Raw genomic sequence first — 20,985 nt, forward strand, 5'->3', positions numbered from 1 at the left:
AAATTGCTGTTAGATTATGGAACAATATTTACTTTTCTAATTTTGTGAAAATTTTTTATGTTAAGGACTATTTTTGAAAATGAAATATCTAACTCTCCTATTATTTTGTGCAAAGCAATAACAAGTGTCTTCGAGAACTAGCAAAGCGGAAGTAGAATAGCAATCATCACAAAAAAATTTGTTTTGTATTTTAATGCTGGTATCCCGTTATGTGTACCTTTATTGTTTCGCGTCATTTACATGTGATTTAAAAAAGTTATGCAATCAAACACATTTTTCAGAAAAATCAGGTTTAGAGTCCCGTACTACCTCGCCAATGTGAATTTTGACTTTGTCGCAATGGGCAATCACTATTGTCTTGTATTTTCAATCGAAAATTTTTACATGTCTTGGTCCAGTCCTTAATGTTAATATTAAGGACTGAGATTTTCAGGGAATTTTTTTAGAGTATTTCCAAGAAAATTTCATGACAGGATTGAAAAAACTGAATAATTAAAAAAACACCCAAATGTATTCATAAAATTTCTTAGATTCCAATTACATCATAAGGTAGTTCCCCTTCTTTGATGCCTCTAATTTGTAAGAGTATAAAATGTTCGGTTATACGCTTTCATTTCATTAAAAAAAATTGTATGATTAAAAATTTCGGCATGCAAAACATAAAATTCAGTATGATTTTCTGGAATAAAGCTCCAAATAAAAGTTGGCCGTTCAGAAAGCGAATTTTGCAAATAAAATTCCAAAATCACTAAATGTAGGTCTTGAAATGGAAATTTTAAAATTAACTGATCACCAATGTCTATCACATGTTTTTGCTTGTGCAGTTACACGTCTCTAAAACATCTCACTCTTGTCATATTTGGAATATTTACTGTAACTATACCTATACTGTATTACTTGGTTGTTACTTGAATATAAATTTTGCTGCGGTCATTAAAGCTTGAGTATCACTAGCTGGCGGTTGTCAATAGCAACTTGGTTATACAAAACAACCAAGTTAAAAATCGTAACATCTATGTACATCTCGGTTTCAGCAATGCAAAACTAGTTATCGTATATTCAATAATAGGATATATAAAATTTGATATTACGCACGGATACTATATGTATGTATGCCCTTCTTTCGGAAATTGAAGCCCATGAAAACATTTGTAATTAATATTTCATGTTTATTTTGTCCTTTTACAAGTACTCCATTTTCGCTATTTATAGCGAAATATTTGGTATTGGGTATTGGTATTATGAAAACCAAAATAAAACGAAAACTGATGATACGTTAGTTCAACCTGTTTGTGCGTACATAACAGGTCAATTGATAAGTTCCCGGTCTGAAAAATAGGTGACGTCTCTAGAACTAAATGCTTAACCTTCAAAAGTGTCGTGTATTTAACAGCTATCGGATCATTTGTTGGTGTATTATATAGGTTTGAGTGAAGCAACTTTTGTAATTGTGAAAAAGTTGATAAAAAATGGAATTTCGAGTGTTGGTAAATATTGCAGTTGAAGACAACACTTGGCTTGATGACGAGTTTCCGGACACAGCCCCACAGATGAGCATCAAAGACGGTGAACGCAGTGTACGCCCAAAAAATGTGGTTACTGACGAAAACACCGAAAAAACAAAGACACTGTAAACATATCAACTAAACGTCTACAAGATATTATTCACCAATATTTGGATATGAAAAAAAACGACTACTTGATGATTTGGTGTTTGGAGATGTTGAAGCGTAATAATCCATAGTCTTGCCATAACCTTGCCAACTGATATTTGCGTTTTGCCACGCTTTGGAGAAAGTTCATTGTGTACAGTCCACTTTGGTGACTGTCGGTTAGCGTCTATATTTTCGGAAAAGCATGGAATAATGTTTATTGACTACTTTGAAAAAGTAAGCGTTACTGAACTGTTTGCAAGGCGGAAATGTCGCATTGAAGAAAATGTAAGTGCGGTTTCACCAAGGTAATCCACCCTGTTACAATTCGAAATACTTACACATCCACCGAATTCCCCATACATGGCCCCCAGCGACTACCAAACTGGGCATAACTGAGGACTACTTTGAAGCAAAGGACAAATCGTAACAGAAAAACGGTGTCAAAAAATTGGAGGGCCGCTATAATCAGTGTATTACCCTTGAAGGAAACAAATATGTTTTAATATGGTAGACCGGGGACTTTTCAATTGACCTGTTACATACATACATATATATATGTAAGTCATATAAATGCATATCATTTGTACTCACAAGATATTTTTGTAAATTTTCCTATTATTAATTTAATATAATTATGTTTCTAGGCGTTTTATGTAAGCTCACGTTTTATGTTTGCTAATATTGGGTTGTCAAAAAAGTGTTGCGATATTTTTATTGAATCAATTCGTGTGGCACCCCTACATCGAGTTTTTTAGTGATTCCAAGCTTCTTCAAATGGTTTATAACGGTTTGATGACTACTATGCCGGTCTCTTTCGACCAATTCAGCGATTTTATCGCAATTTTCGACGACAGGCCTTCCGGAGCGTGGCGCATCTTCGACCACCTCTACACCAGAACGAAAACGTTGAAACCATCGTTGTGTGGTGGAAATGGAAACTGTATCGGGTCCATAAACTGCACAAATTTTATTGGCGGCTTGAGATGCATTTTTGCCTTTATCGTAGTAGTACTGTAAAATATGCCGTATTTTCTCTTTATTTTGCTCCATGTTTGCGACGCTATAACTCACGAATGACTTAAAAGAAACGACAATCAATCAAACACGTGTTAGTGCATGAAATGAGCTTTCCAAAAAGGTATAGCATGACCCGATGCGACGAATAAAACTAGAACTACGCGCTTTCAGCGCCAACTAGCGAAAATACCGCAAGACTTTTTTGACAACCCAATATTATAAAGAGGAAAGATTTGATCAGCTGTATGTTTGAATTGAATTAGGTCCGATACTTCGGCTAAGCTGTAACATAGTAATATGCGATGCTAGCGTCATTAGACCGCGGGAGGGGAGCCAATGTCATGAAATGATGTGCAGTGTGGCTTACTCGCCCGATTGGTTTCCTTGAAGCGGTCGAAAGGAACTTGAATAAGGTTTGTGAAACTTAATCCACGTGTTTCTTGGCATTTTGAGGAAGTTTGTATGGTATGTATATACGTGTGTAGCTACGCCATATGTTTATCAAAAGGATAAATACGATAAGACGAGTTTAATTCTAAATATCTGTCTGTCTGCCCGTTCATTCGAGAAAGCGATATCTGTAGTAAGAATTGGGATATCTTGATGAAACTTAATCGACGTGTTACTTGGCATTATGAGAAAGTTAGTATTATAGATGGGTGGAATTCGACCATAGTCACGCCCACAATATGCCGTCGAAAATCTGTAAAAGGCTATAACTAAGTCACAAATTAAATTACAAAACTGTTATTTAGTACGAGACATCAAAGTAAGGAGAGCTGTCTTTAGTTAAATCTTTTTAAAAAGCTGGTGTGGCCGCGCCTTCTAATATATTCAATGCATGCATATGTAGCGCGAAAACGAACATGTTGAGATGAAACCGCATCAATACTAAAGTTCATTTTATTTAATAATGCATATATTAAATGAGCAATATACAAAATTTTATTTAATTGTAATCCATTCACGATTTCGTCGGGTAATGAATGCTGAATTCTTTCGCAAAATTAAAGATTTGCCAAAGCTGTAAATATTTGCCCAGCTGTGATTCTTGCAAATTGCATGAGTATAAAATGATCAGTTACAACCGAATTTAGCCCAAAATATCAAATATAAAACAGATCAGACTGTGAATCAATTACAATCAACGGAAATGGAAATTCTTATGTAAGATATATGGGGGTTTATCGTTAAATGCAATATTTTTAACGTTTTTCGTTTGACCGTTGCAGTATACAGAATTATTTATACCAAGTTAAGGGGTTACAAACAACAAGTGAACTATTATAATTACATAGTATGTATACTGTGCAAAATTAAGTCCTTAAGTGCAACTGCCAAATCATAGGTATTCAGAAGTTCTAACACGAAAGTAATACATACATATGTACATACATATGTATAACCATGTGTACATAAGTATATACTTGGTGCTATAGCCGATGTACTACATATACATACGTACATATACATGCATACATACATATACATATATGCATGTATTTTAAATATTATTCTGTGGAGAAAAAATACGAGAACGCTCTCAAGTTCGATAATGATTGCGAAGAAACGAAGGTTGTTGCAACTTTTTTGTTAAAATAAACCTGGTTAAAATTGTACTATTTATTAGCTTATTGTTAAAAAAAAAATTTTGGTATGCTCCGTTGTTACTTAACCAGTAATTCAAAAATACACTTCTTGCAAACCTTGTGATGATTTGACGAAAGCAAACGTAATGCAATTACTTTTTTTTTTTTACTGATGTTAACATTTAAGTGAGAAAGAGGTATAAACGCCAAGAAAAATTGCGACGCAATTCCGAAGTGCACAACCCATACACATGCAAAGTCAATACGTAAGCACGACAGTCTCACAATGAATTGCACAGAAGAGAGTACAAGCAGATACACCTAAGATTCGCCATATACAAGTACTAGCCACTAGTGCTAGTGTATAATTAATGACGCTCTAAACTCAAATTAGTTAAGTGTTTTGGAACGCTCTCTTTAGACAATATACTTGCTGATAAATTTTTTGATATTTTACCGAATTAGTGTGATTTAACATGCAAACTCAACGCTCTCTCGATTAGCAAGAATTTCTCTTTAGTTGTATTGTCAGTGCAGGACATTGACATTTTGCCATTTTGTTTAGTCGTCAGCTTTCTTGCTCTTTACTTTATACTGTCATTCTCACGACTTCTGTTCTGTTCGTATCTTCGTATCCCAACCGCCTGTTTTACGGAAAAAAGACACATACTCGTATGTAATATTTATTTTAACAAACAAAACTGAGCATTCGGTTTTTTCTCACTGGTAATGTGTATATTATTTAGCAATTCACTCTTTAACTCTGAATATATAACATAAATAAATGTATATGTTGGTCTCTTCATACCAGATTTTACATTGGTATAGGTAGGTATACGTATAATTACATGCATATATACAAGATATGTGTTAAAATGGATACATGTAAATGGAGATGTTTATTTAAATACATACGTACTTTTGTTCACAATGCCTCTTCACAGTTTCAATGTGTATACAGCTTGTTACGCATTAAACAAAAGAAACGATAAATTCGAGAGCGAGTTACTGATAATAAACATATTCACGTATGCACATGTAGGAAAGCTTTTTTTACGCGAATTCGTAGTCGCTTTCTTAACAACTGCTCAATAAAAGATCTGTAGGAAAACATTGTCTAATTTATGTATAATTTGAACTGCATTAAAGAACATCCAATACAAAAATATGGCAGAAAATTAAAAAAAGTATATGACAAATAAGTAACATAAGAACGCTAATATTACTTTCATATGTGTGCTTGTAGATTTACACGTTCGTATGTTTTAATATATTAATGCTCTTCTTAACTTATAGCTTTCTCTTAAATTGTGAAATGTACATGAACATATGTTTATAGTACATTTTTTCAATCCAGTAAATCATGTTTCTCTCACTCTCTTTACCAAACGCGCAATAATGATTAACTTGCATTCGAAATTAAGAAAGAGCTCATTTGCAATCCATTTTTAAGTTTAAATATTTAAAAAGAGTTACACATTTCCAATGTCATTGAAAATATTTTGCAGAGAAACGCACTGAAATTGTTCGCTTTTTTGGTTGTTATAATGCATATGCTCTTTATTCTCTTGTTTATCGACTTTTAGCCAATTCCCAACTGCAGAAGTCGCCACTATCTCCAATATTCGTTATTGTCTTGGATCTTTCCTTCTTCGTAAAAATATACATACATATCTATTTGTATCATTTTAGTTGGCTCTGTTGGTCTGGTTTGTTTCTTCATTATAGCACATACAACTTTTTTTTCACTAACTTGTATTGCCTTGTACTGTTTTGTATTGTGTAGGTCGTTCGCTGTCTTTTGAGATAAACGACTTTTACTGTACATTTCCCTCATTTATTTGTAAAGGTTTTATTATCAAGCGTTGAATAATTTATTTCCTCTTTTACTTTCATACCCTGATCTTTAACTTTGTTACTGCCACAGTATAGGTACTATTATAGAATTAAACTAATTTATACATTATTTCATTAATAAATGAGGCCTTTAAAATAATCACCAAAATCATTATATGTATATACAACTATTTTTTATTAAGGTTTCTGACATCACGACCAATGCATGACAATCTATCTTGGCCGATCTCGATTTCAAAATGAAAAATTGAGTTATGAGTGGTATAATTTTTTTATTTGTATACAGTTGGGCTATCCTCTAGTTTTAAATTAAATATTTATAGAGAATTTCTAAACCACGTTTTGGCAACAAAGAATCTGCCACAAAACTACAAAGTGCACCCAATCGCGTGGTTGCAGTTTCTTGCGACTTTTCCAAACGGAGTGATATGATTTATTTCCAAGAAAAAAAAAACACTAATTGTGAAGTACAATCGATACAATTAAGTGCTAAATATATATGACATCATTAAAATGACCTCCACGACTTCACTTTCTGGAACGAATAAGATGAACCTAATTTTGAGTACTTTTTTTTCGAGTACTTTTTCCACAAAATCAAGTCGTATGTCTACATGGCACTTCTAAAGATTGAAGATTGGTTTATTACCAAAGACCAATGACTTCAAATAAACTCTCAAGAAGTAGTCTAATGGCGTTAAATCACAATTTCTTCGAGGCGATTGAATGGCACAATTTTTTGAAATATGAAATCTGCAAAGTTTTCTCCCAATAATGCGACACTTGTACGTGCTGTGTGGCACGTAGCCCCGTTTTATTGGAATCAGATGGTGTTAAGATTAACTTCTTAGAATTGCGGCTATAAAAAGTTGATGTTATTTTCGATCTACATACATACATATATCGTTCTTCATTTCGAAAGAAGTACGGCCGATGATTCCACCAGACAAAAAACCACACCAAACTGACAATTTAGGTGAATATAATGGTTGTTCTAGAATAATTTGTGGATTTTTTTTTCGCACTAGAAGCGAGAGTTTTGTTTATTTACTGCACCATTTAAATGAATGTGAGTATTATCGGAAAAAATGATTATCTTAAAAATCGTTATCATTTTTAAGTCGTTCCAAGCAAAATCAGTAAATGATCCAATGGCTTCAGTTCTTGAGAGAGAACAATTTTATACGGATGCAATACCAAATCTTTTCTCAAAATGCGCCAAGTTGTGGTTTGAGACAGTCTTAATTCATGAAAACGTTTTGCAATATAGACTTGCCTGAACAGCATCAATATTTCCATTACTTCGAGTGGTTCTTTAACTTATTGGGACTTGAACATTATGTAAAGAAAATAAACGCTCGAAATTTTCAACAATTCGACGAATAGTGAGTACACGAAAAGTTGGAATTGAAGAACGATTATTTTGATAATAAAATTGAATTATTTGTAAACGTTGCTCTTGCGTATATCCTTCCATGAAAAAATTGTAAACATTACTGAATACAATGAAAATATTAAAAATTGCCGAAACGGCAATAAGAAATCATATAACCCCATTTGGAAAGCTCGGTACGTGTATTTTTCCCATGTTTGCACCTGTTACCCTGTGTTACTAAAGTAATTTAAATAAAATTTGTTTTTTTTTAATAAAAAATGAATTACTTAAGAGTTTGAATTCGAAATCTATATAAAATTTAACTTACTCTATACATAGCTGCAAAACCACAAAAATGCACATATTTTTCAATTTGTGGAAGTTAATAACCGGATAGAAAAGAAATTACGGGAATGTGTAAATTAACTCGTTTTTTTCTGGGTGCTGGACTGAACCACTTTTGTTCGAGAGTTTGAGTATTAGAAAAAGTAATTTCTCCGATTTTCGCGGAATCTATTATCTTGACTGAAAGATGTTATACACTATTAAAATAAGAGGATATCGTGAATAATGTCATATTTTTATAATAGAATAAGTGTTATAAAGGTTTAAACATGTCGTAAATCTGTATTCGTTTTAATACATACAAATAAAATAATATTTTTGGTTAACAAGAAGGTGTCTTATTCGTATTGGGAAAAACTAAACGGGACTATAACATAATAATTTACTCTTAACCAAGTACAATAATTGGCTTTGATTAACCACTGTTTTTCGTTTATAAATAATAAAAAAAAAAAAGGTTTTCTTGTTAAAAATATGTTTGAATAAAAATGTAGCTTATCAAAAATTTTATAAGAAATAAAATCGAATTACACTTGAATATGAGAGAAACAAAATTCATAACCCACTTTGCTTACGTTTTTTCCACCATCCATGACCCACTTTCTGTAAACGACGGAGCGCTAAAGAGTATTGCGGTGTTATAAGTTAGTTTAAGCGCGCATATATAGATATTCTCTCGCAAATTTTCTCTCTGTACAGCAAGTACATACCAATGCTATCATCTCATTTCAGTAATAACTGCAACATACCAGACGCCATTGTTATGGGTATTGCGCTGTATTAGCAGGTGATATGAGTAACCAGTTAAGGTCTATTCATACATAGTGTATTACATATAATTGTAACTGTCAAATAAGTTAAGAGAAGATGTTTTAAATCGGCATAAATAACACCTTTCTTTAAAAATGTGTTTTGCTACAAGTTTAAAGGTTTGGTTCACCCAATCAATGTTTATAACAACTTAAATAATAAAAGAGTGGTCCGATTGCAAATATGTTAACTTAACTTCAAACTAATCCACGAATTTCAAACAAATGTTGCCAATTTGAACCGAGCCCGCAAGATATACAGTCTGTCAAGTAAGAGCATGGTCGACTTGACCGGCAGTTAATGAAAGACTTCGCTCTAATTCCTTCGCGAGCCGATAGAGGGAAGCTTTGTCCTTGGTGCATTGTCAACAAAGGTTCAGTTGTCGTTGATCTTTTGAAAGAGAATCACGTTAAACGCCATGAGTGCTAAGTACGCGTCGCGCTACGAAGCTGTGTTCCTTTGCATCCACCCGAAAGGTCCCAAAATGTCGCAATCAGCGGTTGCTAAATATATGAGAAATTCGAAGGCATTTGTACAGAAGGGGATACAGCGATACATAGTGGCTAAAAATGTCGATGATTCCTATAGAACGTGGTTCGATAGGAAAAGTGAACAAAAAAGATGAAAAAGGATAGTGAATCTGTTTTCGCCGAATCCTGCTTTAACACTGTGGCAAGGACACTATCCGAACCCTTCTTCATACTCATGATCTGAAATGGCGCAACACAATGAAGAAGCCTCTGTTGACTGAAAAACTTGGACAAAGCGACTCGCTTGGGCGCATGAGAATATTGACAGAGATTTTTAAAATGTAATTTTTACTGATGAATATTCTATATGGGCACGTTCTGTCCTCACGTGAGCCTGGTCAACTTCCACCAATAGGCTTGTTCAGCGGACCGTAAAACATGGAATAAAGGTTCATCTTTGGGGCTGCTTCTCAATGCAGGGATTCGGCACTTTATACCTCTTTACTGACAACCTAAATGCCGAGAAAATGATAAAAATCTACAAAAAGGCTTTACTGCTATCTGCCAAACGATGGTTCATCAGAAAAAATGAAGATTGTATTCTGCAAGAGGAAAACGAACCTAAACACCGCAGCAAGCTCTGTACTCAGTGGAAAACTCAATCTGGCATCGTTACATTGGATTGGCCGTCGCAGTCGCCCGATGCAAACCCTATTGAAAATGTGTGGGCATATATTAAACAGAAGCTTCGTGGAAGACGCACGGACACTTTGAAGCAGTTGTCTTACGAAATTCGTCGGTTCTGGAGATCCTTGCCACTAGAATACGCCGTCAAATTAGTGGAAAGCATACCTCGGAGATACCAGGCAATTATCGACGCCGGTGGTGGCTGGACATATTATTGACCATATTGCATCATTGCTTGTAATGTGTACAATGTATATATATGTAAATATGAAAGTTTCATAAAATAATTTCTTTTTTATAAATTAACACCACCACGCTCTTACTTGACAGACTATACATATGTATATTCAATATTTTTTATACCCTTATATATTAAGTTTGCCACGACATTTGTAAAATTCAGAAGGAAACGTTTGAGATCCCATAAAATATATATGTATTTAAGTGATCAGCGTGACGAGCTAAGTCGATTTAGCCATGTCCGTCTGTCTGTATACACGCGAAGTTTTTGAGATATCGATTTGAAATTTGCTCACGTTCTTTTCTTCGCAAGAAGTTGCTCATTTATCGGAGTCGCCGATATCGGACCACTATATCTTACAGCTGCCATGCAAACTAAACGATTACCTAAAGTTCTTGTAAGAAATCTTTTGTATTTGTAAAGGTATAACGGTGCAACCGAAGTTAACTTTTTTTCTTGTTTTCTCATTTATTAGTCAAAGACAACGAAGGGCCTTTTAATACTTTGATAAACGTCCTCATAAAAGTGTTGCTCATCATATGAAAAATGCTTGTAATCGTGCTTGTAAGATTTTAGAAAAAAGTTATATTTACTTAACTGCGAACATTAATACAAAGGATCTTAAAGCCATGACGCTGCATTTTCTGTTAAATGTAAAAATTATGTTAAGTTTTAAAATTTTGTTTATTAGTAAATAATATTTTAATAGTAGTATGATTTAATCAGTTTACAAAATAGAGGAATACGTTGTCCCAGAATTATAACTAATGATATTAAAATTTAAATGGAATGGAATATTGCATAGTTTTGCCATGGCGAAAACAGATTTCGAAAACTACTAACTAACCAGCTATAAAGTGAAGCAAAGTGATGCGAACAAAAAATTATAAATATGAGGTTGGTGGTAAAATAATAAGAAAACCCCTTTCGGGTTTAATAATAATATTTAAATCTGTTAAAAATTACACAAAAGAACTTTATGACAAAGTATGTACATACTGCTTGATTTATTTGAAAGAGATTACCCACTCACGGAACAGGTGTAACTATTTCTTTAATAGAAAGTTATAAGAAAGCAACTCTGCAACTGAGAACTCTTTTATGGGGGATGGCAGTACTTACAAATAAACGAGGAATATATCATCACCTGAAATGCAAAATAACGTAACAAAATTCTCGGAAATTAACAGTGGCATGAATGAAACACGAAATAAAATGGAAAATGATTGAAAAAAAATTTTAACCCATTCCTTACCACTGTCCTATTTATAGGACACCATAGTAAATATTTTTTTTTTTTTCAAAACTGACCTTTTATTTTATTTATTTCTGTAGAAATTTATATTCATGTACTATTTTTCTATTATAATATTATTTTCTGGCTATTAAAAGTGTTAACATTATTTTAATATGAATTTTTAAAACTGGTCGATTTTGTAATTTAGGTCACTATATGATGAAGAGGGACAAACAGAAGCGTTACCAAGGACTAGGTTGTAAAAAAACCTCTTACTTTTGGGTCAAATGCGATAAAACACTTTGTGATTGTAATTCTTTGTGATTCACACAAAATAAGCTTAAATACAATGATAATTTTAATAAAGTTGATTTTCTTAAAAGCGTTATCTTTAATTTTTTCTGAGCATATATCCCCAGTGTCCTATTTATATGACAGGCTGATTCATTAATCAAGGTATATTTTTATTTTTTTTATTTCATATTCTTCTTTCTTAACGTATTAAGAGCTCAAGTTACAATTTTCATCAAAAAATTCCAATGATTTCGATGCTTGGGAAGTAATGGGTTAATATTGGTTAAACCTGTTTTATATCTGAGGGCAGAACCTGAAAATGTTCGACATATGTAATATTATGTATGTAAGTTGAAGTAGTGAATCGGAATTAATGAGACACTCAAATTAGAATTTTTTGATGATACGTTATTTTTTTGCATTTCAGGTGACGATGTAGGTTTCTATATGTAGGCTAACAAAATCAGAATATCGAGACTGATAAAAACAGTTAGCTCAGGAAATATTAAGATATTTTTATGAACTCATATCAATTAAACTAAATTTGCCATTTAGTATGCTCATAATGATCGGATTTGATTCACCGTATTCGGATTTGGTTCCGTGCGACTTATAAATATTTAGAAAACTAAACAATGGCGTTGCGGTTTTAACACACTTGAGGAGATAAAGCCCGAATCAAAGAATGTGTTGAAGGCTATACTGGAAAACTACTATTTCGAATGTTTCGAAGACTGGAAATAATCAAAATTCGTTTCCTTGTGGCAAAAGAAGCAGCTAGCGAACTAAAGTATTTTTTTACTAACGGTTTTATTAACATATTTTAAATAAAATCATATCAGAGTTTATTTATAGTTAATTTACATATCTATTTCCCGTTAGTAGTAATTAGTTCTATGTTCTATTATAAGTACCATTGATACTTTTTCAATTGCATAGCTGTACGCTCAACATAGAGAAGTAATTTTTGTAGTTATAGACAATGCCGTTGACGGTTTTGCTATTTCAGTCGACTCTGACCTACTGGCATCGTTTCGTAAAACATTTGTGTTTACATAAATATACGTATGTGGTACCTAAGTACGTGTACGTACAGATATTAATTTAAGTTAAAAATGCGAATGCTCATATTATTCACTTTGGCGATAAGTTGCTTTCTGAATTTTGTTTAAATCAATTTATTTTATTCAAAATAGTCTCCTTCTGCTTCAATACAGCTTTTTGCACGGTCCAAAAGCATGTCGAACGAGTGTTTTAGCTCGTTGGCCGGTATAACCTCCAGTATGCCTCTACGTCTGCATAATGCTTTCCTTTCATGAGCAAATGCATTTTTCCGAAAAGGAAGAAGTCGCACGGTGCCACATCAGGTGAATAGGGGGAGTGGTTAATGGTTAAAATGTGATTTTTGGTCAAATAATTGTCCTTAGAATGTGTGATTCTGAGCAATTTTTGATCGTCAGTAAATTTGTGCGGATCAAACCGTGCACACATCTTTCGTAAGCCCAAATGTTCGGTCAAAAAGCGATAAATCGATGTTTTGGAGATGTTCAATTCCATTTCCATGAATTTCAATGATGATTTCTGTTGATTTTTGATGAATTCACGCACAGTTTCGATCGAGTTTCCGTTGATCACGGATTTTGATTGGCCCACATGTTGATTGTCATTTATGTCCTCACGACCACTATGAAAACGTTGAAACCACTCGTGAACTCTGCTACGGGATAAGCAATCTTCGCGAAAAACTTGTTTCATCAATTGACACGTTGCGGTAAAAGTTTTACCAATTTTAAAACAAAATTTAATGTTGGATCTTTGTTTAAAGCTCATTTTCGCACCGATAACACAAACATACTGGCATTTAAAACGCTGTAACTTCACTTCCAATAAATGAAATGTCATGAAATTCTCACTGGATAATCGATAAAGAAAGCAGATTCTAATGCACCAGTCGACATATACAGTTGTCCACAAAAAAATAGGAGTGACCACATAAGAAAAACGAATTGTTAATTTTCATTAACAAAAATGTTTTTTGTTTTTTTTTTTTAATTTTTCACAATGTAATTTGCTAAAGATCTATTAATATTTCCGGGGAAACTTTAGTATACGATCCCACGATTTCAGGGTTAAAAGTGGTATGGTTGGATAGAGCTGCTGCTCCAGATTAAGAGTTTGCAAATTTTATAAAATAATTCGCGTTGGCGGGCATCAGCTCTATCCAACCATACCACTTTTAACCCTGAAATCGTGGGATCGTATACTAAAGCCGACCCATATTTCCAGATTTCATTTATTTCAATAAACAAAAATTTATATCGCAGTTTATATCAAGTAAACTACAAAACTAGATCCACAAAAAAAGAGTATTTTATGGAATACGAGACCGTTCTATAATCATACTAATATTATAAATGCGAATGTAAGTTTGTTTGTTACGCTTTCACGTAAAAACTACTTAACCGATCATCATGAAATTTTGTACATGTACTCCTGAAGGTATTAGAAGTAAAATAGGGTAATATATATTAAAAACAAAAAAAAAATTTTTAAGAAAGATAAAAAAATTGTTTGTCAAAAAATCGTCAAATTTAGCTACTTTAACGCCATCTAGCATTACAGTAATGAAGTTTCAACCATGAATACTGTAATACCATCCCACTGTATTACCGGCGGTAACGACAATATCTAATTCAATTGAATATACATATGTACATAGTTTCAACTGTTTCTAATTTTTATATATCTCCGTAATCCGTAGGTTTTTCCAAGGTTTTTTCACTTTATTATTTTAGATCTTACTCGCTGATGTTAATTCTTACTCTGCATTTCTTTGAAAATGCCTCGAAAGCGGAAATCTGGAAATCCGCAAAAGTTGCACGTACTCGCAGTGGGAGAATAAAGAGCTTTGATAATAGCTGGGAAGTGCCCTATTCCCCGATTTTGTGTAAATTATTCAATGCCCACATTAATGTTGAAGCTTGCAATTCTGTGTGTGCAATTAAATATATTTGCAAGTATATCCATAAAGGAAGCGATCAGGCGTTTTTTAATCTGCGTAATGAAGGTGCTGGAGGATGGAGTCATGTGTAGCAAGTGCGGAAAGTCCTCTGATTGCCATTCACTTGGGAGTGGCCAGAAACGATTCTTTTAAATGTGGCTCAAGCAGCTCACGACTTCCGGTCTTTGACCAAGTATCCTCTGGGTAGCCTAAGAACATCCGTTTGAAGGCGAGCTAAAGTGAGAAGGCGAAACATCCCCTGCATAGGGTTGTGCGCTGGGTTTGGGACCCGCCACGTAAAAAAACACAATGAAAAAGTGTAAACAGCCTCGGATGAGAGACCCCCAATGATATTGATATCATCGGCCTCAACACCCGCGCCGTTAGTTCTGCTTTCTCCAGACTGGACAAGGAAGCAAAAGAAATGGGTCTGGCAGTGAACGAGGGCAAGACGAAATATCTCCTGTCATCAAACAAACAGTCGTCGCACTCGCGACTTGGCACTCACGTCACTCGGCTATAATCGCGTAAGCGGTGTCTACGCCAAATTGTATGCGGGCCTCCTTGTGCTTCTGTTTTAGTAGGGGTCCTTTTCGTAGAGTTCTGACAAATAATTTGTTCTGCTCCAAATGCTTATGAACAGTTTCAGTATTAATTGACAAATTTAGTTCGTCATGAATGCTCCCGGCTGAAGCAAAAGTATTAATTTTGCAGTAGCGTACTATATCGTGATCGTGTGCAGTGGATGTTTTGCGTTTTCGTCTACGAGTTTCATTTCTGTTTCTATAATTTAAGGCATTTGCTGTCATTTGATGAGAGCAATTTTCGATTTCTTGAATTTCTTTCTGAGTTTTTCCTAGTTTTTCCAATTTTTTTATCGTTTTCCGCTTTTCCTCTACAAAGATTTCTTCTATACGAGTACACTGGAGAAAAACCCAATGAATAAATAAAATAATAACTAATTTAAATTGCTGCTAGATTATGGAACTATAATTACTTTTCTAATTTTGTGAATATTTTTTATGTTAAAGACTATTTTGAAAACGAAATATCAAACACTCCTATTATTTTGTGGAAAGCAATAATAAGTGTCTCCGAGAACTAAAAGCAGAAGTAAAGGGTGGACCATATAAAATTTTAAATTTAAAGATAGGGCGTAAAAGATTGAGTGTAGCGTTTGCTGTATGGCACGTAGCGCCGTCCTGCTGAAACCAAATGGTGTCCAAGTCTTCCTCTTCAATTTGCTTGAAAAAAATTCGGTTAACATTGCGCGATATCGCTCACCATTGATGGTTACGGCGGTTCCTCCTTCATTTTCGAAGAAAAATGGGTCGATGATTCCACCAGACCAAAATCCGCACCATACAGTGATTCGTCCTGGGTGCATTGGCTTCTCGACGATTACGTGCGAGTTTTCTGTGCCCCAAATGCGACAATTCTGCTTGTTAACATAACCATTGAGGTGAAAATGAGCCCCGTCTGAAAAGATGATTTTTCGGTAAAATTGAGCATCCTCGGTCAAACGATCTTCTGCCCAATCTGCGAACTGTAGACAGCTTTTTTCTAGTGAAAAGCGACCCATTTCGTAAATATTAGACTTTTTAGTGAATATCTGTCACTTTCCGAATGGTATTTGACGTTTCCAATGTCGAAATATAGATAATTCAAATTTAAAACGTTAGATGACCCACCCTATATTTTAATGCTAGTGTCCCGTTATGTGTACCGTTATTGTTTCACGTCATTTACATGTGACGTATAATCGTTAGGTGAACAAAACTACATTATACTCTGTAGCAACATATAAAAACTTATGTATTACCTACCGTTTAGAAAACGAAAACGTTTATATATATTTATTACTAGAGGACCCGTCCACGCTTCACTGTGGCTGATACATAGATAATACTACTACTACCATCTATATGATTTCTATTAGTTGGATTATAACTATTAGTTAATGAGATATAGCATTTTTCTGAAGCAACTTGTGTTACTTTAAAACAATGGCTCATAAAGCATTTCGTGTGTCAATAAAGCATTGCTTTTTTGTGGAAAATACTGTTGAATTTGAGCTCAGGGAAATCCACCGTTGAGTTGCAAAGTAGGTGCTTGCAAGTTCATAATCCAACAAAAACAACTAATTCTGAGAAGTGTTTAAGTACTCTCTAATCGCAATAAAGCCGAATTTTTGCGTCGGTGATAGAAATATAGCTCCATCATTTCCCGCTGGAGTCCAATCGACAGTCATTCTAGTGGACTGCACATGATGAAGTTGGTGATGATGGTTCTCGGGCGTGGAAAAACGAAAAAGGCGGCTGGAAAGGTTGTGACATCAGTCTTTAGGGATGCACGTGATATAATACATACTCAACGACTGATTACTGAACCATTTATAATCTATTTCACTGCGTATTTGGTTGCAGTTCTTTTCTTCTATTCCAAATACTTAGCAATTGTATTATTTTTGAGGAAAATGTCAATGTTGTTGGAAGTGTTTCCGCTGGCTGTACTGTATTCTCTGGGTTGAAAAACACTCTTTAGCCATTCTTCAAATGAACTGCGAGACGCACAACAGTCAAAAAACGTTCATGAATTGCAAAAGTAAATACCCTACAAAGCGCTTTATTGCAGTTCACGTATCGACCGTATCGTTCAAGACCAATAACCGCCATATTGGTTCCTTTGATGACGTACTTACAAACGTATTTTATAGATTACACCAAACTGCAATACTAAACATTGATATGAGTTTTGAATGTGAATTAGACAACAGTGGAGAATATAGTACGATCAATATGTTGTCAACTTCGATATTCACTACTCTAAGTTGTATGGTCGTCTGATGAGCTACGACGATAAAATGGATATCCATCATTTCCAGTATGCGGTTCCGAAAGAAAAGCAAGTGGATAGTGTTTCGTGCATTTATTGTTAGACATATGTACAAGCCGAAGTGGGATTGTGGTGTCCGTAAGGTCCATGAACCATATTGGTTTTCATCACCTCGTTTAATACTGGATCTTTCTCTGCATTAGGAATTTCCGCAGAAATGATTTGATCTGGTGGAACCACTATCCACCATCCAAAGAAGAACATCGTAACTGTTGTTTGAAAAGTCGTGCTGTGACAACGTGACGATCGCTTGCTGATTGACCCCGATCCATAATTCCACACGTATGTCATCGCATCCTGGGAGTACTCGTTCATGTGCCTTGGCGTTGATGGCAAAAAGAACACCGACCGATATTAGCGGGACCTCTTCGTGGCTTCGTAACAAATTTCAATCTGTAATTGATCACTTCGTTTGAAACACACATAAAGTTTTCACTGAATAATTTTAAATTTTTTTTTTTAAATAGCTAGAATAAAAGAGCAAGCGACCGAAATTGAACATTTGAAATAATTTACAAATCAAAATATTGAAAAACAAAAGAAAAAAGAATTGTATGAAAAAAGTCAATTTTTGGAAATTTCCAATTTTTCGACTTTTTCTTATGAAAAGTTTTTTTTTTATTTCTGAACCTTTCCAGATCCACAGCGAACAACTTCTGAAAATTTCATGAAGATTGGTTTCGCCGTTCTCGAGCCTTAGCGTTACTAACAAACAAACATTCATTTTTACTTACATACATATGCATGTATGTATATATGTACATATGTACATATGTATGTACTTATATACAAAATAAAATGTTTGTGTGGGGCGTTTTCCGCCAACTTTCGTAATTTTTTTTTACATAAGAACCTTCTCCTAATAATAACAAATACAACAAAAAAAGAATTAGTGAAATCGGTCCAGCCATTCACACGTGATGCCGTGACAACGGAAAACGGGTTTCATTTTTATATACATACATATATATAGAAGATGTATTTTTCTTTGTCTAAAATATCTACAATTTAAGGGGCACACCTAGTGTAAGGGCCTCAAAAAAAGGAGATTTTTGGGAATTTTTATTAAAAAAAATACTTAATCAATTACTTCAAAATTTTAGGAATATATTTATACATGTTTCAAAAATATACAGTGAAATTTTTGAAAAAAAAAATTAAATATTTTTTAAGTTATAGTCGATCTCCAACGGCGCGAAAAAAAGGTCCTTCACTGCTGTAGTGCTTCCGGCCTTCTCCGTGGATGAAATATAAAACAAAATTCTCGTTAAACTAGATAATATTGTCTGTACAATGACCTACGATAAAAAAAAATCAAAAATTGACAATTGGCGGCGTTTAAAAAAAAATAGTCGAATTTTACCCAAAATTTTGGTCGTTTTTGGCCTGCCAAAATTCGATTTTTTGATCAGATCAAAAATCGATAGGTCATTGTACGGAGAACTAAATATAGAACATGTAAAAAAAATTCGATAGTGATCGGATCATTTGTTTTTGAGTAATCACTGCAGCAAATTCGAAAAATACTGTTTCGAGAAAAACGCGTTTAAAGTTCCAATGCAACTATCTAACTGCCGAGCGGCTACTCTTTTAAATGGCTGTAACTCAAAAACTGTTTCAGATATCGATTTGATTGAATTTTAGTACGTTATTTTTAAAGGTATAACATATCGAAATATGAAAAAAAGTAGATTTTTTGAAAATTTCACACTAGGTGTGCCCCTTAAAATACAAAAGACAACAACATGTCAATTAGTGAATTTGTCATATTATTGATGGGGGCAAAACACTATTTTATTGTGTGAAAAATTTACAGCAGTAATCGTTTCATGTTATCCTAAGAACTTTTCAGCCCACCTCTTAGATATTTATATCTGACTTAGTAAACCATATCATCAATAGTTTTAGCTATATTTTGTTACGTTATTTCTTTACTAATACTAAGTTACTTATTGAATCACCTAAGTAAATATATCTATTTTTTCTCTCTTATAGGCTTGGCCCATGTGATTTACCAGATTCGTGGGCACCAAACACAAATAATAGCAACAACAATATTACTAGTATCGTTGCAAATAGTAGAGACATCTCATCGTTATCAGCAGTCACAGAAAATTCATCAAACACGGCTGTCCCTCTTAATATTGACAACAATATTAGCTCGAATATTGTGTTCTTCAAGAACCAAAGCAGTCCAACTACAACTGCCATTCAACCGACCACTTCTTTCGGCTTTTCACCAACATCAACGGCAAGAGCAACAACATCAACCACTTCCAGTCTTATATACAAGGTGCCTCTCTCATCGCCAGCCGCTGCTACAGCCGCTGTTACTGTTTCACCAGCCAGCATTGGTAGTGTAGTAACGTCTTTAGGTGTGGGTCTGGTACCCTCAATACCGACGTGTGTGTCCGTTACTGGAACGAGTACCGGTGGAACTGGAGCTTTTGCTGGTGTACTGTTATCAAGCCCAATATCAGCTGGTGGTAGTAGCAATAGTATTTCGGCTCAAAAAACAATTACAAATTATCAAGTAAACAACGTCAATAATAACGCAAATAACACTGGCAATACCAGCGTTAGAAGTCTAACACTTCCATTGCAGCAACAGCAACTACAATTGCAACAACAAAACGGCTTATTGCTACATAACAAACAGAGCAACCAAAACAACAATAACAGCTCTTTAGTGAATAATAACCACCATAAAAATAGCAACAATTTTAATTTAATACTACGACAGAAGGCTGCAGCAACTGTAAGTTTAGCCGCCGCACTTCAAAATTCAATCACCATGAATGCGGTAGCTTCGCCAATCTCAAACAACCCAGCGACGCCGACTCGAAAAATTAGAAGAAAAACTGATCCGAAAGCCAATTTGGTAGGTAATTTTCTTATTTCAAATTATTTTCAGCAATGCCTTAAAAATACCTTTTCAAGAAAAATATAAATTATTCGAGGGCTGCTCTATAAGTACTTAGCCTACAAAAGAACTTAGAATTATTAGTTCGATATATAATATTTCACCCAGCGAGGCTCCCATTTCTTTAACCTATCATAAAAATACGTTGTTTGGAGTTCTATAAAAAAATTCCTCTGTGGTGGCATTCGACTCAATTTTCTGCCTAACGAGTGACTTTTTTCAAATCCATATATCGTCAATTGTCACGAAATGACGCGGCAACTCCTTCGGGCGATACCAAATAAACAGCTTCCCACACTTCTGTAAAGTCATTTCACGGTCTTGTTGGTGAACTTTAACAACCCGGCACCCATGTTGTCAACTCTTGCAACAGGTTGCTACAGAGTATAATAGTTTTGTTTAACTAATGGGTGTATGTATCACCTAAAACGGATTGAGTTAGATATAGGGTAAAATATATATGTATATATATATAAATAAATGAGCAGGATGACGAGACAAGTTGAAAACCGGGTTCATGCAAGCCTTGTTCTTCTTCTTTACTGGCGTAGACACCGCTTACGCGATTATAGCCGAGTCAACAACAGCG

At 34.3% G+C, this 20,985-nt stretch overlaps 1 protein-coding gene across 12 annotated transcripts in view; it reads left to right on the plus strand.

The window, feature by feature from the left end:
• Positions 1–20,985, plus strand: part of Taiman (nuclear receptor coactivator 2) — a 64,466-nt gene that overhangs the window by 16,384 nt on the left and 27,097 nt on the right. For all 12 annotated transcript variants that reach the window (XM_049455200.1, XM_049455208.1, XM_049455214.1 and 9 more), the window contains exon 3: positions 19,469–20,354. In XM_049455200.1, the coding sequence (XP_049311157.1) occupies positions 19,469–20,354 (886 nt within the window). The remainder of the gene's footprint in view (positions 1–19,468; positions 20,355–20,985) is intronic.

The sequence above is a fragment of the Bactrocera dorsalis genome, chromosome 1, assembly GCF_023373825.1.
Source record: "Bactrocera dorsalis isolate Fly_Bdor chromosome 1, ASM2337382v1, whole genome shotgun sequence".
NCBI lineage: Eukaryota > Metazoa > Arthropoda > Insecta > Diptera > Tephritidae > Bactrocera > Bactrocera dorsalis.